Genomic DNA, 27,940 nt, shown 5'->3' with positions numbered 1-27,940 from the left:
GGAAGTAGTAGTGTGACTCAATGGTAGAGAGCTAGCCTTGAGCAAAAGAAGCTGAGACAGTGCCCAGGCCCTAAGTCCAAGCCCCAGGACTGCCCAAAGAAAAAGAATGGCTTATCTCACGTCTAATTCTTTCAGAGGTGGGTGAAAAGCCCCCACCATCCAAGCAAGACACCAGGATGGCTGTGAGAACAAGGCAAGTTATTTAGGCCCAGTTTCTTTATTTCAAAGCATATGCAGAATAATTGTAGGTGGTGATGAGCATGACTATTTCCAGTTGTGTCTTTTTTTTTTTTGTCCACACCATTTGAGCCATAAGTCCACCTCCTGCTTTTTGTGGTTAACTGGAGATAAGTTCACAGATTCCTGACTCAGGCTGGCTTCAAGCTACCATCCTCAGATCTCAGCTTCCTGAGTAGTTAGGATTGCAGGGGTATCCTTTTTTGTGTACCAGTAATGGGGCTTGCACTCAGAGCCTCACATGGTCGCTCTACCACTTGAGCCACGCCCCCACTTACAGCTTTTTTGTTGTTGTTGTTGCGGGTTGTCTAGGGATTAGTCTTGAGGCCTTTCCCGCCCCGGCTGACTTTGAGCCTTGATCCTGAGATCTCAGCCTCTGGAGCAGCTAGGATTCCAAGTGAAAGCCGCTAAGGCCAGGCTCCCATTTCCTGAACCAAGAGCAGGAAACGTCTTCTCTTCATTTCTTCCCAATTTAGCTCTGTTATACTAAAATAAATCCCCTACTAAAGCTTTCAAAAACCAAGTAACACCCAGATGAAGACGAGACGCGCCTCTCCGCTTGTAGCTGTCTGAGCCATCCCACACCGGAAGCTTTCCCGGCCTCACCGGAAGTCCGCCTAGCCGGAAGGTCGTCCAGCCGGAATCTCCGAGCGTGCGCAGTTGCGCGCCGTGAGGTTCGCAGGCGGGCGCTTCGCGGTGCTTTGTGGGAGCTGCGCCTCGAGCGAGCTCGGCGGCTGTGAGGGCGCTTCGGGCTGAGCTCGGCTTCCAGGCGTCCACGGCCCCGCGGCGGGCCCGGCCGGCGGCAGCATGTCGGGGGTGCGCGCGGTGCGCATCAGCATCGAGTCCGCCTGCGAGAAGCAGGTGCAGGAGGTGGGCCTGGATGGCACGGAGACGTACCTGCAGCCGCTGTCCATGTCCCAGAACCTGGCGCGCCTGGCCCAGCGCATCGACTTCAGCCAGGGCTCGGGCTCCGAGGAGGAGGAGGCGGCGGGGCCCGAGGGCGACGCGCAGGACTGGCCGAGCGCCGGCGCCGACCAGGACGACGAGGAAGGTGCGGCTAGTCCTGGGGGCCGGGTACCCTGGTGTAGATTCCCCACAGTTCTCCACAACTTCTTGTGGAGAGCGGCTTGCACTTAATACTGGCGTGACTGCCAGCTGAACCACGCCTTACCCCGAGAAATTCTCTGCAGTTAGCGGTTCAAGTAGAGAAGGCTGGAAAAAGGCAGTTTATTAAAAGGCTCGCCTGGTACTAATAATCCTGCTATTAAGAAATGGGATGATCACAGTTAGAAGCCAGCCTGGGCAGGAAAGTCCAATGAGACTTGTCTCCACCTAAACTGTGGCTTAAATGGTAGAGTGCTCGCTAGCCTTGAGTGGAAAAAGCTGAGCAACAGCACCCAGACCCTGAGGTCAAAGTTGTAGGACTAGCACCCCCCCCCCAAAAAAAAAGCTTGCATAAATTTGAAACGTATTTATGAGTGCCTACTTGTAATGTTTTAGTGGCCACACCTCACACCTTGTTTTGTTCTAGCAAGAATCCTCTATTAAGTGTTAACAAACATTCGAGAAAAGATGAAGGAGCTAGGTACCAGTGGCCTCGGTGGCTTTCACCTGGAATCCTAGCTGCTCCAGAGGCTGAGATCTCAGGATCAAGGCTCAAAGCCAGCCGGGGCGGGAAAGGCCTCAAGACAAATCCCCAGACAACCCGCAGCAACAGCAACAACAAAGGTGTAAGTGGAAGCATGGCTCAAGTGGTAGAGCTCTGAGTTCAAGCCCCATTCATTACTGGTACACAAAAAAGGACACACCTGTAATCCTAACTACTCAGGAGGCTGAGATCTGAGGATCCCAGCGTGAAGCCAGACTGAGCAAGAAAGGCTGTGAGGCTCTTATTTTCAGTTAGCCACCAAAGAAAGCCAGCAATGGAGTGGAGCTGTGGCGCAAATGGTGGAGTGCTAGCTTTGAGGCAAAAAGCTTAGGGACAGCTCCCAGGCTCTAAGTTCAAACCCCATTATTGCCAACAAAAAAAGGAAGAGAGGGAGGGAGAAAAAGGGAGAAAAGCAATGAGATAAAAGCGTGTTGTTTGAAAGAAAAACAGTTTTCCTTTTAGTACTTTTAAAACACTAAGTGATTTTTCTATCTCCTATTCAGTGCAATTATTTGTATTTCTTTCATTCCCTTCTTAGGGCTAGTAAAATTTCAGCCTTCCTTATGGCCTTGGGACTCAGTGAGAAACAATTTGAGAAGTGCTCTGACAGAAATTTGTGTGCTCTATGATGTTCTCAGTATTGTGAGAGATAAAAAATTTATGACTCTGGATCCAGTCTCTCAGGATGCAATTCCTCCAAAACAGGTATTGTAGTATTCACTTGAATAATAATTTCTTATTGGGCTAGGGAGGTGGCTTGGTGATAGAGTGCTTGCCTAGCATCCATGAAGCCCTGGGTTCGATTCCTCAGTATCACATAAACAGAAAAAGCTGGAAGTGGTGCTGTGGCTCAAGTGGAAGAACATTAACCTTGAGAAAAGAAACTCAGGGACAATACCTAGGCCCTGAGTCCAAGCCCCAAGACTGGCAAAATAATAGTGGTAATGATAATGATTAATTTATTGCTAGTTCTTGAATTCTTTTTTTGGTTCTGTGCCTATTTTTGGTGGTTCCCTTTTCTTTTGATTGTATGCTGTTTTTTGGTGTTCAATTTTCTTTTTTCATCTTTTTAACATTTTATTTTTTAAGTTGTTATAAAGGTGATTCACAGAATTATAGTTTCATAAGTCAGGTAATAACTGCATTCTTTCTGGACAATGTTATCCCTTCCTTTACTTTCTTCCAGTTTTTTCTCCTATCCCCACTCACAAGTTACATTTGTTCACCCTTTGTCCCTCCATTTCTGTGCCTCTCTTACCCTCCCAAAGACAGATAAACAGACAAGACAAAAAGGAAACAACAGGGCCGGGAATTTGGCCTAGTGGTAGAGTGCTTGCCTAGCATGCACGAAGACCAGGGTTCAATTCTTCGATACCACATACATAGAAAAAAAGCCAGAAGTGGTGCCGAGGCTCAAGTGGTAGAGCTCTAGCCTTGAGAAAGTCCAGGGACAGTGCTTAGGCCTTGAGCTCAAGCCCACGACTGGCTCCCCCCCAAAAAAGACAACAGAATTCTTGTTTTTTCCTTCTTTATTTTTGTTTTCTGTTTATGTGGTACTGAGGAATTGAAGCTAAGGCCTCATGCATGCTGGGCAAGCACTCTACCACTAAGCCACATTCCCACTTTTTTTTGCTGGTATTTCTTCTTTTTCATAATCTTTTAAGTAGTTGCACAAAGGGATTCCAGTTCAACATGTCACTCTTTGAATACAATGCATCTTAACTAAGGTTACCCTTTTTCTTTATCATTTCCCACTTCTCTTCCAACCCTACCTTACCCCTCAATTTTCCTAATTCCATTTTCACATATGTACATTGAACATTATGACTTCACTCTTCTACTCTGAATTCCTCTGCCCCTCTGTTCTTGGTTGTTTTTTTTTTTTTTTTTTTTTTTTTTGAGTCATGGAGTTTGAACTCAGCCTGGGCACTGTCCCTGAGCTCTTCAGCTCAAGGCTACCACCTTGCCCTTGAGCCAAGCCCCACTTCTGATTTTCTAGAAGTTAATTGGTATAAGAATCTCAGGTCCCTTTGTGCCAGGCTGGCTTTGAACCTTGATCCTCAGATCTCATCCTCCCGAGTAGTTAGGATCCCGGCGTGAGCTTTCTCCTGGCTTGCCCTTCTGCTCTTGACCTTAGCTTCTGTATTCACACCTCAAAATTCCAGCTTCCTGGTATTCATTTTGTTAGTCTGTGAGATTGTTGTTCTAAAAGTTATGCCAATTGAATTTTCCTCAGCTGAGCTTTCTTTCTCAAGGATTGGTGCTTAACCATGAAGCCGTGCCTCCAGCATAGGATCAGACTTTAGAATGTGAGTGACATACATACAGTACTTGTGAATAGTAGTGGTAAGGGCAAAATATTAAGGAGTTCTGACTAAGCTAGTTTTGGCACAGGTGATGCATTCGTAAGTCCTGATGCCCATTTGTGATGATTTTCCTCTAACAGAGATCTTTGTGAATTGACTAGAGAAATACATTCAGATTTTCTTTAATTTATGGTTAGCTTCTTTGTTTTGTAGTATGGGGATAGAACCCAGGGTCTTGGGCTTGTGAGGTAAGGATGCTAATATTTGGGCCATACCTCTTACATAATTTTTAAAATCTTTTTTGAAGCATTTATTAACATTATTTTTACATCATATTTCATAATTTTTTATTACCTTACAAACTTGTTTATGAGCTGGGTGGGTGACTCATACTTGTAATCCTAGCTACTCAGGAGGCTGAGATCTGAGGATCACGGTTCAAAGCCAGCTCTGGCACTAAAGACTGTAAGACGCCATCTCTAACCTCTAGAAAATGGGAAGTGGGGCTGAGACTCAAGAGTTAGGTGGTAGCCTTGAGCTGAAGAGCTCAGGAACAGTACCCATTCTCAGAGTTCAAGCCCCAGGACCCACAAAAACAAAACAATAACAAAAAACACTTCTTTTTGGCAGTGCTGAGGATGAGATTATCTTATAAGGGATTGTTATGAATACTTCATCCTCTCTGTTTTCTAAATTTTCTCTCAAGCAGTTTTTGTTGTTGTTGTTTTGTTTTGGGTTTTTTTGGCCATTTCTGGGCACTATCATTGGGCTTTCTCAAGGCCTGTGCTCTACCACTTGAGCTACAGCTTTTTCTGTGTATGTAGTATGTGGTACCGAGAAATCAAACCCAGAACTTCATACTTGCTAGGGCAAGCATTCTTCTTACACTAGGCCACACTACCAGCCCCATCAAGTAGGTATTTTGTTACTTGTATAACTTTAATGTCATCTAAACATAATACAGAACAGCAGTTTTGGATAGAAAACTTAATAGATTGTTTTTGGTAGAATCCTCAGACACTGCAGCTGATATCCAAAAAGAAGTCGCTTGCTGGAGCCGCACAGATCCTCTTGAAGGGGGCAGAGAGATTGACTAAATCAGTCACCGAAAACCAGGAGAACAAGCTACAAAGAGACTTCAACTCTGAGCTCTTGAGATTAAGGCAACACTGGAAACTTAGAAAAGTTGGAGATAAAATTCTTGGAGATCTGAGCTACAGAAGTGCAGGTATAGATGATGGTTATAAACTGCTTCTTGTGTAAATCTATTAAGAGGGTTGACTGTAATGTTGCATTTTAAATAATTTATTTTCAGCTGCATGTCAAATGTAAAAAACTTATTTCTATACTTTAAGATAATAAAAATTTAAAGTACATTCTGTACCTGAACGTCAACAAACTTATTTATATACTTTAAGATAATAAAAATTTAAAGTACATTCTGTACCTGAACATCAACAAATTTATGTACATATATATACATGTAAGCCATTCTCCTTCCCCTTATTTTGTGTTGATACCAGGTTTTGAACTCGGCCTCTCACTCATAGCTGGCACTGCATCATTTAAGCTATAGCTCTAGTCTTTCTTTTACTATTTAATTGGAGATAGTCTTTGGACTTCCACCCCTGCTGATTTTGAACTACAATCCTCCAGGTCTTAGCTTTCTGAGTAGCTAAGATTATATCAGTGAGTCATGGTTGCCCAACCAAAACTATTTCTCTGTTAGCCCTATAATTAAGCTAACTTTAATCTAAACTCCTAGTAAGTATATATAATGAAAGATTCCACTGTGTTTATCAGGGTTACAGCTTAGTAGAGTAAAATTGTTCACTGGTAAGAGTTGAAGCAAGGAGTCCTGGCTGGAAACTTGTGATAGCAGTAATCGGATTCATGCCAGCACAAGCCACCATATCTTAAAAGTGAAATAAGGTAAGTTAAGCCAGGTGCGGTGGCTCATGTCTGTAATCCTAGCTACTCAGGAGGCGGAGATCTGAGAATCTCGGTTCAAAGCCAGCCCAGGCACTAAAGTCCGTGAGACTCTTTTCTCCAATTAACCACTGGAAAACCTGAGTAGCTACCACCCGGCTATTTTGTTTTTAAAATAAATAACAAATAACAATCTGGACACTGGTGGCTCATGTTTGATCTTAGCTAGAATTACTGCTCAGGAGGCTGAGATCTGAGGATCATAGTTTGAAGCCAGCCAAGGCAGGAAAATATGTGAGACTCATCTCCAGTGCACTCTAAAGGATCTACCCAGGCTCTGAATTCATTCCCTAGTACACGCACACGCGCGCTTTAGCAGTTTTATCTGGGCATGGTGACTCATACCTATAGTCTTAGCTATTCAGGAGGCAGAGATCTAAGGACCGCAGTTCAAAGCCACCCCAGGCACTAAAGACTGTGAGAATCTTATCCCCTGTTAACCACCAAAAACCAGAAGTGGTGCTGTGGCTCAAGGGGTAGGTCAGTAACCTTGAGCTAAAGAGCTCATGGATAGCGCCCAAGCCCAGAGTTCAAGCCCCATAATGAGGGGGCTTTGAGGAGAGGTAGCATTTTTTCTGCTTAATTTTCCCCTTTCCTCACTACTACCTCTCTTTCCCCTAAAAATATACAACAGTTTTATGTTTATTCAGAATTTTTGTGTATGTGAAGTATTATATAGTAATGTATGCTAACTTAATGTATTAAATGTTTTCTGTTTCTCTATCTTGAATACCTCTTTAGGGTCTCTCTTTCCCCATCATGGTACATTTGAGGTAATAAAGAATACAGATATTGATCTGGATAAGAAGATACCTGAAAACTACTGTCCCTTGGATGTCCAAATTCCTAGTGATTTAGAAGGATCTGCATACATCAAGGTGAAAGAATCCCTCAATAAACCTTACTAAATATTCCTTGAAGCTAACTTGCTAATGTTTTCTTCATGTTCTTATTGTTTCATTCAGGTTTCTATTCAGAAGCAGGCTCCAGACATAGGTGATCTTGGCACAGTTAATCTCTTCAAGCGACCTTTGCCCAAATCCAAACCAGGTATAATTATGTGACATCCTTTTCTTAATTTACAAATAAATCAAACATAAATATAAAAAATGGCAGTAGGTGCTTTGACGTAAGAACAATTAGAAATGTAACTTAAAACTATATTTTTTTACTAGTACCAGGGTTTGTGTTCACTCGGCTAGCTTGATTGCCAGGCCTCCAGCCTGGCTTTTTTTTTTTTTTAATTCTTGTCAGTTGTAGGACTTGAACTTGGGGGCCTGGGCACTGTCCCTGAACTCTTTTCCTCAAGGCTAGTGCTCTACTAATTTGAGCCACAGCTCCACTTCCAGTTTTCCAGTGGTTATGGAGTTGAGAGTCTCTCAGGCTCTCCTGCCTGGGCTATCTTTGAACAATGGTCTTTAGATCTCAGTCTCCTGAGTAGCAAGGATTACAAGATAAGCCATCAGCACCTGGCTTAGCCTGGCTTTTTGCTGGTTAATTAGATATAGAATCTCAAGGACTTTTCTCTGGATTGGCTATGAACTGTGAGCCTTCATATCTCAGCCTCTTGATAGCTAGGATTACAGGCATGAACCACTGGCCCCTAGCCTATTATTTGTTTGAGACAGGGTGGCCTTGAACTTCACTTGTAACTTCACCATTCCAAGTTCTATGGTTATAGGCAGGCATCATTGGTCCTTGTTTTGAAATTACACGTTTTGTTTTGTTTTTGCCAGTCCTGGGATTTGAACTCAGGGCCTGGGCCCTGTCCTTGGGCTTTCTCAAGGCTAGCGCTCTACCACTTGACTTTATCTGTGTATGTGGTACTGCGGAATCAAACCCAGGGCTTCATGCTAGGCCAAGCTGTCGGTCTGAAATTACACTTTATGATTTGTAAGTAAATGAACAACTTAGCTGTCCTTTCATTTTGGCACTTAAATTACCAGTATTCTTTGTTTAAAAAAAAGTAATATGTTTATATTTTGGAAATAATATGTTTTGCTAGTTTTTAGTTTTCTGAACTATATGGATAGATAACTTTGGATTATGCTTGCACTTCTTGTCTTCCAGGCTCTCCACATTGGCAGACAAAACTAGAAGCAGCACAGAATGTTCTCTTGTGTAAAGAAATCTTTTCACAGCTCTCCCGGGAAGCTGTTCAAATTAAATCACAAATACCTCACATTGTGGTGAAAAACCAGATTATCTCACAGCCCTTCCCAAGTAAGAACAGCTAACCCTTCTGAGACATAATAACCACACTGGAATGGAGGCCAGCTCTGTGCCTGTGCTGTGAGAATAACAAAGCCGAGGTGACAGCTGTTCGTGATGGCTTTCAGGCGGCCTCCAGCCTAAGCTGGGACTGCCACTTGTGTGTTGCATCTGATGCAGTGTTCCTCTTGGGTTTGAAAACTGTTTCAAGTTGTACTTGCATGACTACTATTGGTAACTATTTATTTCATTTTGGAAGGTGGTAGGGGTGCTGGGGCTTGAGTTCAGAGCCTCATGCTTGGTTCTACCACTCGATTCATATTCTCAGCACTGTTTTGCTTGTTAGGTTTCAGATTAGTGACTAATATTTTTGCCAAGACCAGCCCTGGACCACCATTCTCCTAGCTCTGCCTTCTATATTCCTGGGATCCCAGATGAACACCTCTGTACTTGCTTGTTTGTTCAGATATGGTCTCACCAACTTTTTTGCCTAGTCTGGCCTCAAACTGGGGTCCTCCTGTTTGTGCTTACGCAGTAGCTGGGATTACAGCATGACCCATCACCCCAGTTGTGATTGGGCTTGAATGCAGGGGCTGGGCACTGTCCCTGATCTCTGAGCTCTTCTGCTGAAGGCTAGTGCCTTGTACATCAGCTCAACTTCCTGTTTTCTGGTGGCTGATTGGAGATAAAGAGTCTCATGGACTTTCCTGCCTGGGCAGTCTTTGAACTGTGATCTCAGCCTCCCGAAAACCTGGGACAACAGGCATAAACATGTGCAGATCTTGGCTGCAGTAGTTGTTTTCAAGTGAGATTTTTTTTTTCGTACATATTTCTTGTCTAAGAAGAAATATCAGTTTAAAAATGTTTGCTCATGGGGCCGGGAGTTTGGCCTAATGGTAGAGTGCTTGCGTAGCATGCACGAAGACCTGGGTTCAATTCCTCAGTACCCCACATACATAGCAAAAAGCCGGAAGTGGTGCTGAGGCTCAAGTGGTAGAGTGCTAGCCTTGAGAAAGTCCAAGGACAGTGCTCAGACCCTGAGCTCAAGCCCAGGACTGGCATTTAAAAAAAAATGTTTGCTCATACTGTTCCAGAATTTTTAGTAATTTTATTTTTACTATTCAAATGCAAATCAGACTTACCTTAGAAATCAGTTTGCTATTAGGTGTTCACTTTTTTCACATAAATTCATAAGATGCTCTTGTCTCATCAAGGAAATAGGTTTTTAAAGTAAAAAAGCCATCATAGTTCTCACAGGAGCAGTAAAGAGCATCTGGTCTGGTAAACTTTATAAGACCATATACTGCATACTAAAGAAAAACAACTTGCTTTTTAAAATGAATAGATTGCTTGCTTACCAGTCTTTAAGGTCAGGAGCTATGTTATATATAATTGAAATGGTCAGTTATTCAACCTAATTTTTATGAATAAAATACCTGAGAGTTTATTATATGCATAAATTGTTATTCTGGAATAAAGATGTTGATCATAAGGCGATAAGGCCTGATCTTCAAGTTTAGCATCCGTGTTTGTGAATGAGCTATGATTATGCCTTAGGAATTCCCACATCGGGGAATGTGGCTGTGGTTATAGTTTGTGAAGAGAGTTCTTGCTACATCTTAGGTTATTTGTATCTGTTCTTTTTGTAAATAGGTTTGCAGTTATCTATTTCTTTGTGCCATTCCTCAAATGATAAGAAATCCCAAAAGTCAGCTACTGAGAAGCAAAGCACAGAGGACCACCTCTATGTTCTGGAGCATAACTTGCATCTGCTGATTAGAGAGGTAATGAGGTAGATGTTTCTGTGAACTATGGCCAGCTATGCCCAGCTTAGTGTCAGTACATCATGGCAGCACACAGTATCTGCTATGGAAGCTGTTTGCTGTGTACTAGTTGGTTCAGAAGTTTCCAGACATACCTTTAGAGGTAGGACTGTACCACAAGTTCTGTAGTAGCAGTTACAGGACACAAACAAGAAGGGAAGAGGAACTCTGACAGGGAAAGGAAGGGATGGGAAATTCTTGTCATTGCTTATGTGAATGGAAAAGTCCAGTTACTTCGGGACATGTCTGCTTAATGGGTTGGTTATGTACAGCCACTATATATATAGTATATATGTTAAATATATAACACAATATATAATTTATATATTATATACATAATATATAATGTAATATACTATACATTTATTATATATACATTATTTTATTTATTTTTTTTTTTAGTCCATCATGGTTCTTGGGACTCTGGGCCTGGGTGCTGGCCCTCAGCTCTTCAGCTCAAAGCTACTGCCCTACCCCTGGAACCACAGTTCCACTTCCGGTTTTTTAGTGGTTAGTTGGAGATAAGAGCCTCATAGTCTTCAGTGCCCAGGCTGACTTTGAACTTCAATTCTCAGATCTCAGCCATCTGAGTAGCAAGGATTAAAGGCATGAGCCACCAAACCTGTCTTACAGCCACGTTTTGAGAGTGCTGGTTCATAGTAAACACAATTTCAAAAGGATTTGAGAAATTATATAGAAATACTTATTCTAACCACTATGTCCCACCCCTAGATTTGGTTTAGTTGATTTTAATGGCATAAAAGCCATTGTGTCAAAAGGCTGTTGTGATACTAAGTAGACAGACTTAGGAATCTGGACTACAGGGTGTATCTCTCAATTTCACATATTCTGTTCTTGAGATCAGTGACTAAAATAGTTTTGTGTTTTTATACTTTGTGCTGGACCTGGGGCTTGAACTGGCCTGAGGTGCTGTCCCTGAATTTTTGTCCTTGAACACTAGCTCATAGCTACTTTGAGTCAATATCTACTTCCTGCTTTTGACGGTTAATTGGAAATAAAAGTCTTTGGGCTTTTCTGCTGCACAGGCTGGCTTTGAACCATGATCCTCAGATTTCAGCCTCCTGAACAGCATTACAGGTGTGAGCTACCAGCATCCAACTTGTTTTGTATTTTAAAACTTTTAAAATAAAAATTAAAATTTTTTTTTTTTTTTTTGGTGGGTTGTGGGGCTTCTACTCTGGGCCTGACGTTGTCCCTGAGCTCTTCAGCTCAAGGGTATTACCCTACTCTGTGAGCCACAGCTCCACTTCCGCTCTCTAGTAGTGAAATGGAGATAAGAGTCTCATGGACTTTTGTGCCCAGGCTGGCTTTGAACCTTAATCCTCAGATCTCAGCCTCCTGAGTAGCGAGGATTACGGGTGTGAGCCACTGCACCTGGCAAGTGCCCTTCTTTTTACAAACCTGCATTAGTATGACTTAGTGATGTTAGTATTTATCTTTGTTCAAATCTGTTGTCTTCTGTAGTCCCGGGTAGCTGCTCTGCTGTGGTTAGATATTGTGTGTTATTTACTGGTTTGTGTTGGTTATTTAAATGACTCTCTTTGCCAGTTTCACAAGCAGACCTTGAGTTCCAGCATGATGCCCCATCCAGCAAGTGCACCTTTTGGCCACAAGAGAATGAGACTCTCAGGTCCTCAAGCTTTTGATAAAAATGAAATTAATTCATTACAATCCAGTGAAGGGCTTCTGGAAAAAATAATTAAACAAGCCAAGCATATTTTTCTAAGGAACAGGTATGTATAAGGAAGCTTATTTCCTTAAGAAATTGAAATCCTTTGTCCAGTATGGCTACATATGATAATTTTTTGGATGCCCTAACATTTTATTCTAGAAGAAAGGAGGAGGTGGCTGCAGTGTAAGAGTTTATGGTTATCTACTTGGTCCTGTTAAATATAGAGAAAACAAATCCATAGCCATTCTTACTTAATAAGTGTTTAGAAATTTGCAAAGGCACAGTTGGGAAAGGTGGCGGGGAGTGGATGACAACCAACATACGTACTCATAAATGACCATTTATTGGAAAACCGTTTTGTACAACTAAAGATAATCCATGGGGCTTGGACTCTGGGCCTGGGCGCTATCCCTGAGCTCTTCAGCTCAAGGCTACTACTCTACCTTTGAGCCAAGCCCCATTTGCCGTTTTCTGGAAGTTAATTGGAGATAAGAGTCTCAGGTTCTTTTGTGCCCAGGCTGGCTTTGAACCTTGATTCTCAGGTCTCAGCCTCCTGAGTTCACAGGTGTGAGCCACCTTGCCCAGCTAGTCACTATAAATTTTGATCGTCAGATATGTGCACTGAATAGTTGACCAACAGATCATCATCATATATGTGTAAGAAGTTGTTCTAAGTATTTCTGCCATTTCTCTGGTATCACTGCTTTTCTTTTTCTTCCTTCCTTCTTTCTGTTTTATTTATTATCATTTTTTTTTGGTCATGATCCTGGTACTGTTTTATTATTTTTGCCAGTCTTGGGCTTGAACTCAGGGCCTGAGCACTGTCATTGGGTTTTCTCACAGCTAGAGATCTACCACTTCAGCCACACCACCACTTCTGGCTTTTTCTATGTATGTGGTCCTGAGGAATTGAACCTGGGTCTTTGTGTATGCTAGGCAAGCACTCTATCACTAGGCCAAACTCCAAGCCCTTATTTATTTTTTTAAATCAGTTGTGGGGCTGGCGCTGTTCCTGGGCCTCCCTCTTTGCTCAGAGCTAGTGCTCTACTACTTGAGTGAGCCATACCTCTATTTCTGGCTTTTTATTAAACATAATTTTATTATTATTAAGGTATTGTACAAGTGGGTTACCATTTTGTTAGGCAGTATCATTTCTTTCTTTGCTTTCCACCAATTTCTCCCTTCCCTCCCTGCCCTCAAGTTACACAGGTATATCTACATAGTGTATGCTGAATAGCCCCATCGCATTTGTTCACTCTTTCTCATTCCCTTTCTCTGTCCCCTTTGACCCCTCTGAAAGAAAAATAAGTAAACATCAACAAAAACAACTGCTTCTTAATGGTTAGCTGGAGATTAGAGTCTCTTGGCCTCAAACCATGGCTCAGAGCTTAGCCTCCTAGTTATTAAATCTTTGCTTTTCAAATGATGGGATTAAAAGAAAATAGTGACTTGATTTCCAGATTTGCATATAATTGATGAGTAATTCATACCCTGTCATCTGGTATGGTGACTTTCTAAAAACTTTTAACTTCTTTTAAAGAACAGCCGCAACCATTGACAGCTTGGCAAGTCGCATTGAGGATCCTCAGATACAGGCTCATTGGTCCAATATCAATGACGTTTACGAATCCAGTGTGAAAGTGTTGATCACATCACAGGGCTATGAACAAATATGCAAGTAAGTATCAGAAGTTAAAGTTATACATTCTGTTGAGTTGCTTGTTATGTATGAGTGTTTTCTAGAGAATTCCTGTATGCTTTTGGTTTACTAGAGTAACACGCATTCCAGTAAATTACATAAACTGTAAGACCAAGGGGTATGAATGTCTTGAATAGTCTGTCAGGTCAATTGGGCTCCCTCACACATTTGAGCTATAAGAATCCATGGAGCCTAAGCATTGAGCAGAAGGCCCTATGGCCTTGTATATATGACTACTTCAAGTTTTGCCTGGAGGGTGCAAGTCTAACATAATTGGAAATTAGGATTGCCATTTATATTACAGTTTGTGCTCTGCATGTTGTACCTACAATAGCTTACGTTTTATAGCTCTTCTTCCTCCCCCCCCCCCAGTCATGGGGCTTTAACTTAGGGCCTAGGCATTATCCTTGGACACTTTTTGCTCAAAGCTAGTGCTCTGCCACTTGTGCCACAGCGCCAGTTCCAGTCTTTTCTGTGTATATGGGACCGTGGAATCTAACGCAGGGCTTTGTTCATGCTAGACTAGCATTCTACCACTAGGCTATGCTTTCGGCCCCTATATCTCTTTCTTGACCTGATATTGGTTCCGCATCTACTCTGGTTTATGATTATGCCTCTTTTGTTTTGTTTCTCTATGTCGGCTGTGGGGCTTAAACTCCGGGCCTGAACACTGTCCCTGAGCTTTTTGTGCTTAAGGTTAGCCACAGTTCCACTTCTAGTTTTTGAGTAGTTAATTGTAGATAAGACTCTCACAGGAACTTTTCTGACTGCCATCTTCAGATCTCACCCTCCTGAGTAGTTAGGATTACAGGCCTGAGCCACCAGTGCCTGACTTAAATTATGCCTCTTAACCAGGCTGGTTTCAGTGGGTATGTGAAGTCGCAAAATAATTTTGTTTCATTGTTCTCAGAGATGCTTGACTTAGATCCATGAGTCAGAAGTTAGTAAAGTTGCCTTGGAGCCATGAAAAGATATTCAGGATTCCCTTTGAGCCTCTAGTCAACAAGCAATTGACAAGATACACCTACTGGCACTCTTCCTATTAAGCCACATACCTGCCCTCATGGAGGCTCATCTCCAATTAATTACCAGAAAATTGGAAGTGGCTCTGTGGCTCAAAGTAGTAAAGATGTAACTTTATGCAAAAAAAGCTCAGGGACAGAGCCCATGCCCTGGAGTTCAAACCCCATAACCAACAACAACAGAAAAAGACAATTTTATATAGGCAGTTGTCAAAAAACTTCCTCTTGGTTATGCACTGGTGACTCATGCCTAAAGTGACCACTTTATTTTCCATTAGTATTAAAACTATTACCTTTTCCCATGATATTAAGATTGCTCCACTCAATGTTGGGCATTGTGTAAGAGAATAACTTAGAGTTCTGTTTCTGTGGAGGTCCATTCAGTTGCAGTTGAATGTTGGAGTTGAGCAGATCCGAGTTGTACATAGAGATGGAAGAGTGATAACACTGTCTCATCAGGAGCAGGAGCTGCAGGATTTTCTTCTGTCTCAGGTAATTGTTGCATACTGTCTTTAACTGTTTCCTCTCACAACTGCTTAAAGAAGTATCTAAAAATATAATGAACTGGCCAGGTGCAAAAAGAAAAAAGTGAACTGTATAAAGAGAGAAGCACTGTTTTTTTTGTTTGTTTGTTTACCATTTTATTGAATATCTACTGCATTTTGCAAGCCACTACATAATTGAAAGTGCTTGTCTATGCTAGATTTTTGGCCAGTCGAGGGGCTTGGACTCTGGGCCTGGGCGCTGTCCCTGTGCTCTTCAGCTCAAGGCTCCTGCCCTAGCCCTTGAGCCACAGTGCCACTTCCTGTTATCTAGTGGTTAAATGGAGAGAAGAGTCTCACAGTCTTTAGTACCCAGGCTGGTCTTTGTACCCAGGCTGGCTTAGAACCTGATCCTCAGATCTCAGCCTCCTGAGTAGCTAGGATTACAGGCTTGAGCCACCACACCCAGCTCTACTCTAGATTTGTTTACACTTGTTTGGATTTTGTCTCAGCCAGACAGGGTCAAGCTAGCCTTGAACTCAGACTTTTTACTTAAATTACAGGATCAGTTCTGAGGCCAGGAAGTTGATTGTTTTCTCACGATTTTCAATATGAGTTACTTCTCTAGGACTAGGAGTAGAGAAACGTTATCCAAGAAAACTAGAGAAAGGAAGATCAAATACAAAACTAATGGTCATTATCTGTGATTGTAAGGCAATACTTTTTCTCAAGCTCTAGCAAAAAGTTCCTTCTGTTAAGGGACAGTATAAACAGTACTGGGTCTAGGAGCTGGGAGTTTGACCTAGTGATAGAGTGCTTGCCTAGCATCCACAAAGACCCAAGTTCAATTCCTCAGTACCACATTCATAGAAAGAAAAAAAAAAAAACGGAAGTGGAAGTGGTGTTGTGGCCCAAATCATAGCGCTATAACCTTGAGAAAGCCCAAGGACAGTATTCAAGCCCTAAGTTTGCCCCAGGACTGGCAAAAAAAAAAAAAGTACTGGTCCTGGTACCCACTCTGCCACAAACTAGCTTAACACTTGGACCCTCCCTGATGTTCGTAAAGTAAGAACAATATTTCTCCCTTCTCCATGGAGTTATAGAGATCTAGTGACATACTGAAGTATGAGAGGAAGGATGGTGTTTGAAATGCAGTGCGAAAGTGTTCCCATACAAAGTGCTAACTTTCCCCATCCCAGAAGTGATGCTGTGATTTTCTTCTTTGGTGCCAAGTCAAAAATGCATGTGAGAGAGATGGCAGTTCTTAGCTGGTGTATAGTAAGTGGCTTTGATCAACTGAAGCATTGCTAAGTATATGAGAATGTGGCGGTAGCTCTGGAATGAATGAGAAGGTTGGATGTGCAGTTTGCAGTGGAGAGGAATCCCAGCAGTGAGAAGACAATGCTGCTGCAGCCTTGCCGTTCAACTCCCCCTCCTCTTCCTTGCCTCCCACCCAGGCACAGCTTGAATGGAGGTGGCAAGCTTAGGAGGTTCTGGTTACCAAGAATCCACTTACAAAGTTCTTGGTGTAGGAGAGCCATTGGAGATAGCATGGCAGTGTGTTGTTAGTAGTAACAGGCCCTAATTCCAGTAGTGCCATCCCCAAGCCAAAACTGACAAGGACAAAATTCCAGTCGTGTAGAAGAAGCCACCTTGCCAGCGCCAGCCATGTTCTGTCAGGATTCAGCCAGTTAGAGGATGTCACAGGGCAAATGCCAAGGGAATAAGTGCTCCTTGTCATCCTGCTGCCTCCCCTAGGCAGCATTACTTTGTTAGCTATAGCCATAAAACTTAGGCAACAGTGATTACAGCTCCCCCTCAGGGTCCATGGGGCGATCTGGCTTTGCAGGGCAAATGGAAGACACAGAGCTTATCAGCTTCTCTGGTGTGCTCCACACTCAGTGGCCTCCATGGGAGACTCCACTCAGGCTGCCCAGTAGGCTGGAAGGCGAGAGTATCTGCTGATAGCAGCTTCTGAGGGAAGATGGAGGCCTCCCCCCTCTGGCTGTGCATGCGCACACGGAGCTGGACACTGATCATCCTGTCTGCAGCGCACGTGGTCTCCTGGGTCACTGCAGTGTTTCCTTTCCATGTGCAGATGTCTCAGCACCAGGTGCACGCTGTTCAGCAGCTGGCCAAGGTCATGGGCTGGCAGGTCCTGAGCTTCAGTAACCACGTGGGCCTGGGCCCTGTAGAGAGCATTGGCAACGCCTCCGCCATCACCGTGGCCTCCCCAAACGGTGACTACGCCATTTCAGGTATTGTCTGCTGCTGCGTGTGCATGTGTGCTGGTTCTGGGGGTTGGAAGTTTTTTCCTCTCAAGGCTAGGTCTCTACCACTTGACCTACAGCTCTACTTTGAGCGTTTTGATGGTGAATCAGAGATGAGTCTCCTGGACCCTATGGCAATTCTTAGATCCTAGCCTCCTAAGAACCTAGTATTAGCTTAGTGGCATGAGCCACTGGTACCCAGCCCCTATCAGCTGCTTTTTTTTTTTTTTTTTTGTGGGTCATGGAGCTTGAACTCTGCCTGGGCGCTGTCCCTGAGCTCTTCGGCTCAAGAATACCGCCTTAGTATTATGCTAAGTCCCACTTCCCATTTTCTAGAGGTTAATTGGAGATAAGAGTCTCAAGTCCTTCTGTTGTGCCCTGGCTGGCTTTGAACCTTGATCCTCAGATCTCAGCTTCCTCAGTAGCTAGGATTATAGACTTAGAGGCGTGAGCCACCATGCCCAGCTCCTGTCAGCTGCTTTTAAGAAGGGCTTTTGGGAGTGACTTAACTTTTAGCCTATGTATTAAACATGTGTAAACTTGATTTATCGCTATAATCAATTAACCTATATTTTCCTGGATGCTTATCTGACTATACCTGTTTGTGAAGCAAAATATCATTACTTTTCTTTCTAGTACTTAAAAAATATTTAGCTCAAAGCCTTAGATCCATGGTAGAGTACTGCCTAGCATGAGTAAAGCCCAGGGTTTGATCCCCAGAAAAAGAAAAAAAAACAAGAACCTTGTTCCTTATTCCATCTTCTGAAGAGCTGGCATCAAGTGTCTCATCTACTTCCCAAACACTTTGTGGATAAAGTCTGTTTTTATTTTTATTATTTGGGTGTGTGCGTGCGCACATGTGTATTTGTGCTAGAGCTTGAATTCAAGGCCTAGGCGGTGTCTCTTAGCTTTTTTGCCTGGGGCTCTTAACACTTTTTTGTTGACACTCTACCACTTGAACCATACCTCCATTCTGAATTCTCATATTTTCCTGCCTGGGATGGCTTTGAACTGGAATTTTCCGATCTCTCAGCCTGCCTTAACAGACGACTGACAGATTGCTCATGCCCATAATCCTACCTACTCAAAAGGTTTAACATCCAAGGATCATGGGCTTGAAACCATCCTGGCTAGATTTTTTTTAATTAATTAATTTGCTAGTCCTGGGGCTTGATCTCAGGGCCTGGGCACTGTCCATGAGCTTCTTTTGCTCAAGGCTAGCATTCTACCTCTTGAAGTATAATGCCATCTCCACTTTTTCTGTTTATGTGGTACTAAGGAATTGAACCCAGGGCTTCATGCTGCTAGGCAGTCACTCTACCAGTAAGTCACATCCTAGCCCATTATTGGCTCGTTATTGTTAGAGATGTCTCTTATTGATAGTAGGGATTAGACACAGGGCCTCAGACTTGCTAAGTATACATTCTACTGCATCCTTAACTCCCTGTTGCCAGGGATTTTTCAACGTGTTCTGTCTTGGGAGGTAGAGATTGAGAGGATTTGGGTTTGAGAGCGGCCCTGGCAAAAACTTACTGAGACTGTTACCTTAAGTAACAAGGTAGAGTTGATGTTTCATAGATGTAATCCCAACTACTTTCGAGGTATAGGTAGAATCAAAGTTCTAGGTACCCTGTCCAAAAAAGAGCTAAAGCAAAAAAAAAACAGCTGAAGGCGTGGTTCAATTGCTAGGGTGCTCGAGGCCCTGGGATTCGAATTCCACAGCCACCTTTGGGCTCCAGTAGTAGTTCATGCCTATAGTCCCACCTGTTCGCAGGTCAGGTAGAGTGGGGAAGTCTCTGATCTGGGAACTCTGTCTGTGAAGAATCTCTGATCTCCAATTAACCACCAAAAAAGCCAGAAGTGGAGCTGTAACTCAAGCGTTAGAATACTAACCCTTAGCAAATAAAACTAAGGGACAGCACCCATTCCCTGCATTTAAGTCCTAGGCCCAACACCAAAGAAGAAAGAATTGCATGTGGTTACCTTTTTACATTCACATAGCATCACATTCATTCCCCTTGGTATTTCCTGAATGCTGAATGAATTACTGATATTTGGGTGTTTCTCCTAGTTCGTAATGGGCCTGAGAGTGGCAGCAGAGTCCTGGTGCAGTTTCCCCGGGTCCAGTGCAAAGATCTCCCCAAGAGCGATGTGCTGCAGGACAACAAGTGGAACCATCTCCGCGGGCCTTTCAGAGAAGTCCAGTGGAATAAAATGGAAGGGCGCAACTTCGTTTATAAAATGGAGCTCCTCATGTCTGCACTCAGCCCTTGTCTACTCTAATTCTTCCAGAAAATGGACTCTAGATGTTTGCAGGACAATTATAAGCACAATAAAGATCTTCCAAAGGAATTTGTTTTAAAGTAATACAATAAACGTTTGTCTCTCAGTTTATAACCTTTCACTTTGTAAGTGACAAGTACTTTAAAATGTGGTACCGGGGGCCGGGAGTTTGGCCTAGTGGTAGAGTGCTTGTGTAGCATGCGCAAAGAACCGGGTTTGATTCCTTGGTACCGGAAGTGGTGCTGAGGCTCAAGTAGTAGAGCTCTAGCCTTGAGAAAAAGTCCAAGGACAGTGCTCAGGCCCTGAGTTTAAGCCCCAGGACTGGCAAAAAATAAATTAAAAAAAAAATATATATATATATGTATATCCTTTCTTGAGCTGGGAATGTGGTTTAGTGGTACAGTGCTTGTCTAGCATGCATGAAGCCCTGGGTTCTATTCTTCAGTACCACATAAACAGTAAAAGCTGGAAATGGTGCTGTTGCTCAAATGGTAGAGTGCTAACCTTAAGCAAAAGAAGTTCAGGGGCAGTGCCCAGGTCCTTAGTTAAAGCCCTAGGACTGGCAAAAAAAATATGTATATATAGCCTTTCTTTGATGGTAACATCAATTAAAGTATGTAGTTAAAAAAAATCTCAAGGCTTGGGGCCGGGAGTTTGGCCTAGTGGTAGAGTGCTTGGCTAGCATGCACGAAGACCTGGGTTCGATTCCTTGGTACCCCACATACATAGCAAAAAGCCGGAAGTGGTGTTGAGGCTCAAGTGGTAGAGTGCTAGCCTTGAGAAAGTCCAAGGACAGTGCTCAGGCCCTGAGCTCAAGCCCAGGACTGGCAAAAAAAAATCTCAAGGCTAGGTGCCAGTAGCTCACGCCTGTAATTCTAGCTACTCAGGAGGATGAGATCCGAGTATCTCAGTTCAAAGCCAGCTCAGTCACCAAAGTCCTTGAGACTCATCTCCAATTAACTACCAGAAAACCAGAAGTAGCATTGTGGCTCAAGGGATAGAGTGCTACCCTTCAGCCAAAGAGCTCAGGGACAGCTCCCAAGCCCAGAATTCAAGCCCCACAACCAAAAAAATAGAAAATCAAGTCAGGCTCTAGTGGCTAATGCCCGTAATCCTAGTTACCCAGATTTGAGGATCCCAGTTCAAAGGCATTCTGGTCAGAAAAATCCAGAAGGCTCAAGTTTATTTAGTTCAGATTCAAGCCTCAGAATCTGTACCAAATAAATAAGTACATAAGTGTTTTTAAAAATAACCATGCTGGGCACCAAAGGCTCACGCCTGTGATCCTAGCAACTCAAGAGTCTGAGATCTGAGGATTGCAGTTCACAGCCAGCCCAGGTATGAAAGTCAATGACACCCCCCCCCTCAATCCTGGGGCCTGAATTCAGGGCCTGAACACTTTCCTTAGGCTTTCTCAAGGATAGAGCTTTACCATTTTGAGCCACATAACCACTTCCAGTCTTTTCTATGTATATGGTACCAAGGCATCAAACCTGGGTCTTCATGCATGCTAGGCAAGCACTCTACCACTAGGCCAAACTCCCAGCCCCAGTCCATGACGCTCTTATCTCTAACCAGCAGAAAACTGGGAGTGGTGCTGTGACTCAAAGTGGTAGAGCACTAGCCTTGAGCTGAGGAGCTCAGAGACAGCATGGGGCCTACAAGTAACAACAAAATCTCCAAGTATCTGGACACTGTTGGCTTACACCTATAATCCTAGCTACTTAGGAGACTGAGATCTGAGGATCGAGGTTCAAACCCAGCCCAGGCATTAAAGTTCATGAGACTCTTAATCTAGCCATCAAAGCCTGAAGTAGCACTCAATTAGAGTGCTAGCACTAGCCTTGAGTTAAACTCAAGGATGGTACCCAGGTCCTAAGTTTTAGGTCCATCATACACACACAATCTCCCCAATATTTTCTTAACAACTCAGATGAATCTCAAATCAACTATTCATCCTACATTTGTTTTTGTCATTATTGGAGTTTATTAAAGCCCATAACTATTTGGGCCATTCTTCCAACTGGCAACTGTTCTGTAGATGGTCTTTGTCTTTCATAGGGACATGCACTTAGATGAGTAAGCCAGGCTCTTTCCCATTCCTCTATACTAGGGTTCTGAAGATGCTTCTTATAAGAGAACTATTTCAGAGCAAGGAGTTAGGCCTAATAGTGGTAGAATGCTTGCCTAGCATGCACAAAGACCCAGGTTCGATTCCTCAGTACCACATGCATAGAAAAAGCTGGAAATAGTGCTGTGGCTCAAGTGCTAGAGCACTATCCTTGAGAAAGCCCAAGGACAGTGCGCAGGCCCTGAGTTCAAGCCCCACAAAAAGTCTTCTCCAGCCTCTTGTTCCTATGTGCCTCAATGTCACAGTTCAGGTAATTCCTTGCAAGGGACAGCTTGAGGGCAGCAGGCACACTTCTCCCCACTTCTATCTTCATAGTTAACTAAACAACCGTACTAGGAAACACCTCCTCCCGTGCCCAACTTCCCGTGCTTTATGCTGCCTCATCCATTAGCTCTCTTCTACAAGGTGAGGGGATGGCTTTTGCTAAGTTTGCATTTAATAATTTGAGATAACTGTGATACTAAAAGAATCCATTAGATTTTTCCATCCTTTTATTATTAAAATAACGCAGGCCATAAGGCAACATCTTAGCACAGTTTCTTGGTTTATTTTTTTTTTAATATTATCAAAATTTTCTATCTTCAGGTCAGAGCTAGTGGCTCGTGCCTAGCTACTCAGGAGGCTGAGATCTGAGGATCGCAGTTCAAAGCCATCCTTGGACAAGAAAGTGTGAGATTCTTCTTCAGTGAACCACCAGAAACCAGAAGTGGAGCTGTGGGTCAAAATGGTAGAGAACCAGCATTGAGTAAAGAGCTCAAGGATAGAGACCATGAGTTAAAGCCCCATGTCTGACAAAAAAACAAAAACTTAGGGGTGGGCCTTAGTGGTAGTGCTCTTGTGAGTATACACAAGACCCTGGGTTCAAAGCCCAGCACCATTTAAAAATAAAATCTCAGGGGTGTCAATGTGTGAAAAGTAATATACCTACTACCTGTAAGCCCTGGACAATAAAAAAATTACTCATTGGAATTCAAAAAATAACTGAATCATCACAAATTTTTAGTCTCTGTAAAAATTCTGGTGGTACCTACGGCCTCACATCTATAATCTTAGCTACTCAAGGCTGAGATCTGAGGATTACAGTTCAAAGCAAACCTAGATAAGGAAGTCCATGAGATTCTTACACCTCTAAACTACTCAAAAAACCCAGATGTTGTGCCGTGGCTCAAGTGTTTGCCTTGAGCTGAAGAGCTCAGGGACAGCGCCCAGGCCCAGAGTTCAAGCCCCACAACTGACAAAAAAAATTTTTTTTTCCTGTAGAAACACAGATTATTGCAAGTTGACAGATGAAGAAGGTTGAGGTATAAAGGCGGCATGCAAGCTGAAAGCTGCCTCATGATGCTTTAATTACTATGCCAAGAATCTCCTCCTTCAACCTAATTTTTCTTCCAGCTTAGTAAGTGTTTTGTAGATTTATAACAGCTTTATAATTTGAGTCCTCTGGGATCCCTAGACAGAGTAACGGAGATGCATGATGTGTTCAATAAGGAAAACGTCAAAGGCCTGATGGAAATCATACATTACTTCTCAGCTTCACTACATTCCTTTTTTTCTTTTCTTTTCTTTTCTTTTTTTTTTTTTTTGGTGCCAGCTCTAGTGCTTGAATGCTGGGCCTTGTGCTCTCATTTGGCTTTTTCCACTCGAGACTGTTGGCTCTTGTATTTGAGCCACACCTACAGTTCCAGCTTTTTACTGGTTTATTGGAAATGAGAAGCTGCCAGCGCATTCCTCAGCTCTCAGCCCCAGAGTAGCTAGGATTACAAATTTGAGCCATTGATGCCCAGCTTTCCACATTTTGCTAGGACACCATCAAACAAAGCGGTGCCCATGAAAACCAGAACTTTTGGAGCTGGGAGTTTGGCCTAGTGGTACAGTACTTGCCTAGCATGCACGAAGACCTCGGTTACAAATATGTGGAAAATCAATGCCCTAAGCTCATCAGAAAGAGCCTAGGATAACTGGAAATCACAGTTTTCTACTGAGGCTCAAGTGGTAGAGCTCTAGCCTTGAGAAAGTCCAAGGACAATGCTCAGGCCCTGAGCTCAAGGCCCAGGACTGGCAAAAAAAAAAAATGCTTACCCTACTTGACCACCTGCATGTGGTCCCATCCTTGTAATTATTTTTAGTTTTAGTGTTTGTTTTTTTTTCCAGTCCTGGGGACTAAACTCAGGGCCTGAGCATTGTCCTTGGGCTTTCTCAGGATATAGTGGAGTCACAGCACCACTTCTGTTTTTTTTCTATGTGTGTGGTACGAAGGAGTCAAACCCAGGTCTTCATGCATGCTAGGCAAGCAGTCTACCACTTGGCCAAACACGCGGCTCCTTGTGGTTATGGACTGTGGACATACTAAGGTGACATCATATGATGATCACCGGTGTGTAGTTATGATCACCAGTGTGTGCCGTTTACCTTTAAAAGCTCAGCCCCACTGAAGTTTGGGGCTCCTCTCTATCAGCTCAAAGGTAGAGAGTGGCAGCTGTGCTGCTATTAAACTGACTCCTAGCTTGCTTCACTGAGTGCTGGTGACTCTACTGCTGGGGGAGGGGTGTTCATGTCACTCTAAGATGGTTGAGATATTACAGAGGACCCATGGGCTCTGTGTGTGGTGCTACATGTGTCTAATTCCTCTCTTACTTTGCTCTGGTCTATTGTTATTTTAATTTTTTCTGGTCTTGGGTTGATTGTCTTGGTCCTATCTCCTTAGTCCGTTGTGTCATTGCAAAATGATATGTACTCAGCCCAGGGGGGCTGGGAATTTGGCCTAGTGGTAGAGTGCTTGCCTAGCGTGCACGAAGACCTGGGTTCAATTCCTTGGTACCACATACATAGAAAAGAGCCGTAAATGTTGCTATGGCTCAAGTGGTAGAGAGCTAGCCTTGAGAAAACCCAAAGATAGTGCTTAGGCTCTGAGCTTAAGCCCCAGGACTGGGAAAAGAAGAAGAAAAGAAAGAAAGAAAAACCAGAAGTTTTCATCAGTGTGTTGTCAATGCATAAAAACAGAAAATGCTGGGAGAAAGGGAGGGAATAAAAGACACTGAGAGGAAATATGTTCATTAGGTGACTCATGTCATTAGAATCCCTCTATACATCACTTTTATAATAGCAATGAAGTAAATTAATTAAAAAATAGGAAATGACAGAAGGCGCATGGTATCCTTAATATGTGGCTATTAGATCCAAACAGTACAAGAGTGAGAACTCAATATTTGCCTGTCTAATGCTAAGGACATGGTATTGGAAATATAAACACAACTACATAGACATAAAAGCCTATGACTCTATAATGTTTTATTTCATAAATTAATATGTATCTATGATATACAAACCCTTAGCCTAATTTTGATTATGTTCTAAAAACTAAGTGCCAGTGATTGTATATAGAGATTCCCTTCTTGAATACTTGTTTATTAAACATGTCATCTGAAGTATGATGTAAAAATCAATATTAATAAATTCTTTAATAAAAAACAAAAGCAAAATCAAAAAATAGGAAATGGAATTATTTACTAAATTCACTTAATTTTATTGGGAAAAAAATCCTTACTAAAGTTCACAAAGTTTGAGATTCCTAAAGGGAAAAATGTTTTTTGTTTTTGTTTTTGTTTTTTTTGGCAGTCCTGGGCTTGAGCTCAGGGCCTGAGCACTGTCCTTGGACTTTCTCAAGGCTAGAGCTCTACCACTTGAGCCTCAGCACCACTTCCGGCTTTTTTCTATGTATGTGGTACCGAGGAATCGAACCCAGGTCTTCATGCATGCTAGGCAAGCACTTTAACCACTAGGCCAAACTCCCAGCCCCCAAAAATGTTGTTTTTTTTTTTTTGTTAGAGTTGCCTAAACAGGGCTGGATGAAGCTCAGTGGCAAAGTGCTTGCCTACTAAGTACAACATCCTGGGTTCGAGTCCCAGTATCAAAAAAAAAATTGCCTGAATAATCACTGGTTTATTATGCCTAAAGAATTTGCCATACCCACATACGCATCTTACAGAATTAAATATAAAACACTTGACTTAGTTTACAATAGTTACTGCTGTTGTACAAATATTTCTTTTTATTTTCCAATATTCATGTCTGATAAGCGTCACATAAGATATTGTTCCTATTATAAAATACTGAATTCAGGGGCTGGGAGTGTGGCCTAGGGGTATCGTGCTTGTTTAGCATGCACAAAGCCCTGGGTTCGATTCCTTGGTACCACATACACAGAAAAAGTCGGAAGTGGTGCTGCGGCTCAAGTGATAGAACTCTAGCCTTGAGAAAGTCCAAGGACAGTGGCCAGGCCCTGAGTTCAAGCCCTAGGACTGGCAAAATACAAAAACAAAACAAAAACAAAATCCTGAATTCAGCCCAAAGCCCATGCCTATAATCCCAGCTACTTCAGGAAGCTGAGATCTGAGAATTGCAGTTGAAAGCCAACTAGCACAGGAAAGTCCATGAGAATCTTATTGCCAATGAACTGCCTAAAAAAATGCCAAATGTGTAGCTGTGGCTCAATTGGTAAAATACTAGCCTTGAGCACAAAAACTCCGGTATCGTGCCCAGGTCCTGAGTTCAATCCCCCGGACTGGCACAAAATAAATAACAAAAAGCATTGGATTTCCTGAAGGAGATGAGTTAGATGCACTCGGTAACAAGAGGAAGCCATTTTGGTCGCAGGAACTAGCCTGATGTAACAGAAATCTCATCTACTTTTTATTTTTTAATGCCAGTCCTAAGACTTGAACTCAGGGCCAGGGCACTGTCCCTGAGCTTCTTTTGCTCAGCATTAGCATGCTACTATTTGAGCTACAGTGCCACTTCTAGCTATTTCTGTTTATGTGATATCGAGGAATCAAACCCAGGGCTTCATACATGCTAGACAAGCACCCAACACCAGGAACAATTATTTTTGGCTTTCACCCATAATTGGTGACACTTGACAAAGCTTGTTCCAGAGAACTTGTGGCACACTCGTCACTGGCTTCAGGTGAGGTTTTGTGATGTTCTCTCTGCACCCTACTGAGTTTTAATGCCAGCTCCTTGATTTGGGTCACGGGATAAGAATTTCCAGACAAGGCACAGTGGTAAGAAAACTTAGCAGTGCTTTACTGACTAAGCAAGCAGGAAATAGGCAAGTAGAAAAGTAGAGGCACACTCAACAGATAGAGGGGATGTTCAGAGGGAGACAGGTTGAGCTCTTTGACCTCAGGGCAAGGTTTGACTTAAAGTTATTCAAAGTTATTTTAGGATAAAGGATAAGCCTGAGTTTTTTTGTTTGTTCTCACACCTCCTTTTTCTTTTTTTTTTTTTTACTGGTCCTGGGGCTTGAACTCAGGGCTTGACTCTGCCCTGAGCCTCTCTGTACTGGAGGATAGCACTCTACCACTTGACCAACAGCACCACTTCCAGCTTTCTTTTTATGTGGTACTGAGGAATTGAACTCAGGGCTTCATACATGCTAGACAAGCACTTTACCACTAAGCCACATTCCCAGCTCAACCACCTAGTGCATTGAATCACCCTTGGTGATACACTTTTATCCCTTGGGCTCAGGGTGGCTAGGATAGACCTGTTCATTAAACTTTAATTATGTTTGGGCTTTCCTTCAAAGAATGGATGCCATACCTTTTTTTTCCCCCTCAAGACAAATGCCCATCCTGAGATAAGTACTTTGTGCCTGGAGGAGTCATTTTTTCAGGTATTTGGTCTGAGATAGGTACCTTTTTCTTATGGTACACTTACTCTACTTTTAGAGCATAACAAGTTATTATTTTTTCTAGTACTGGGGCTAGAACTCAGGGCCTGAGCACTGCCCTTGAGCCTTCTCAAGGCTAGAACTCTACCACCTGAGCCACAGCACCATTTGGGGCTTTTTCTATGTATGTGGTATGGAGGAATTGAACCTAGGTCTTCGTGCATGTTAGGCAAGCACTCTACCACTAGGCCAAATTCTCAGTCCCCTAACAAGTTATTTTGGAGCAGCAGGAAGACAGGTGGAGAAAGCTGCTCTTGCTTTTATCTCTTCTTTCTTTTTCTGGTCCTGGGGCTTGAACTCAGGGCCTGGGCACTGTCCCTGAGCCTCTCTGTACTCTGGGCTGGCCTTTTCTATTATGTGGTACCAAGGAATCGAACCCAGGATGTCATGAATGCTAGAAGAAGCACTCTACCTT

The 27,940-nt window shown here is 42.9% G+C and overlaps 1 protein-coding gene across 2 annotated transcripts; it reads left to right on the top strand.

Moving 5' to 3' along the window:
• Positions 1–975: 975 nt before the first annotated feature.
• Med17 (mediator complex subunit 17) lies at positions 976–19,830 on the top strand. 2 transcript variants are annotated; one of them, XM_090343037.1, is made up of 12 exons: positions 976–1,288; positions 2,424–2,590; positions 5,200–5,419; positions 6,922–7,058; positions 7,146–7,230; positions 8,251–8,403; positions 10,045–10,175; positions 11,784–11,968; positions 13,448–13,585; positions 15,003–15,120; positions 17,209–17,368; positions 19,452–19,750. In XM_090343037.1, exons 1-12 carry the CDS (start codon positions 1,045–1,047, stop codon positions 19,661–19,663), a joined length of 1,950 nt encoding a protein of 649 aa, XP_090199163.1. In that variant the 5' UTR covers positions 976–1,044; the 3' UTR covers positions 19,664–19,750. The 2 variants fall into 2 exon arrangements, with proteins under 2 accessions (XP_090199163.1, XP_090199164.1); XM_090343038.1 differs by lacking the exon at positions 17,209–17,368 and having other exon boundaries at positions 19,452–19,830.
• Positions 19,831–27,940: the final 8,110 nt, after the last annotated feature.

The sequence above is a fragment of the Megascapheus bottae genome, chromosome 12 (genome assembly GCF_031878675.1).
Source record: "Megascapheus bottae isolate mThoBot1 chromosome 12, mThoBot2.hap1, whole genome shotgun sequence".
In the NCBI taxonomy this organism is placed as follows: domain Eukaryota; kingdom Metazoa; phylum Chordata; class Mammalia; order Rodentia; family Geomyidae; genus Megascapheus; species Megascapheus bottae.
This window is presented reverse-complemented; position numbering and strand designations above follow the sequence as displayed.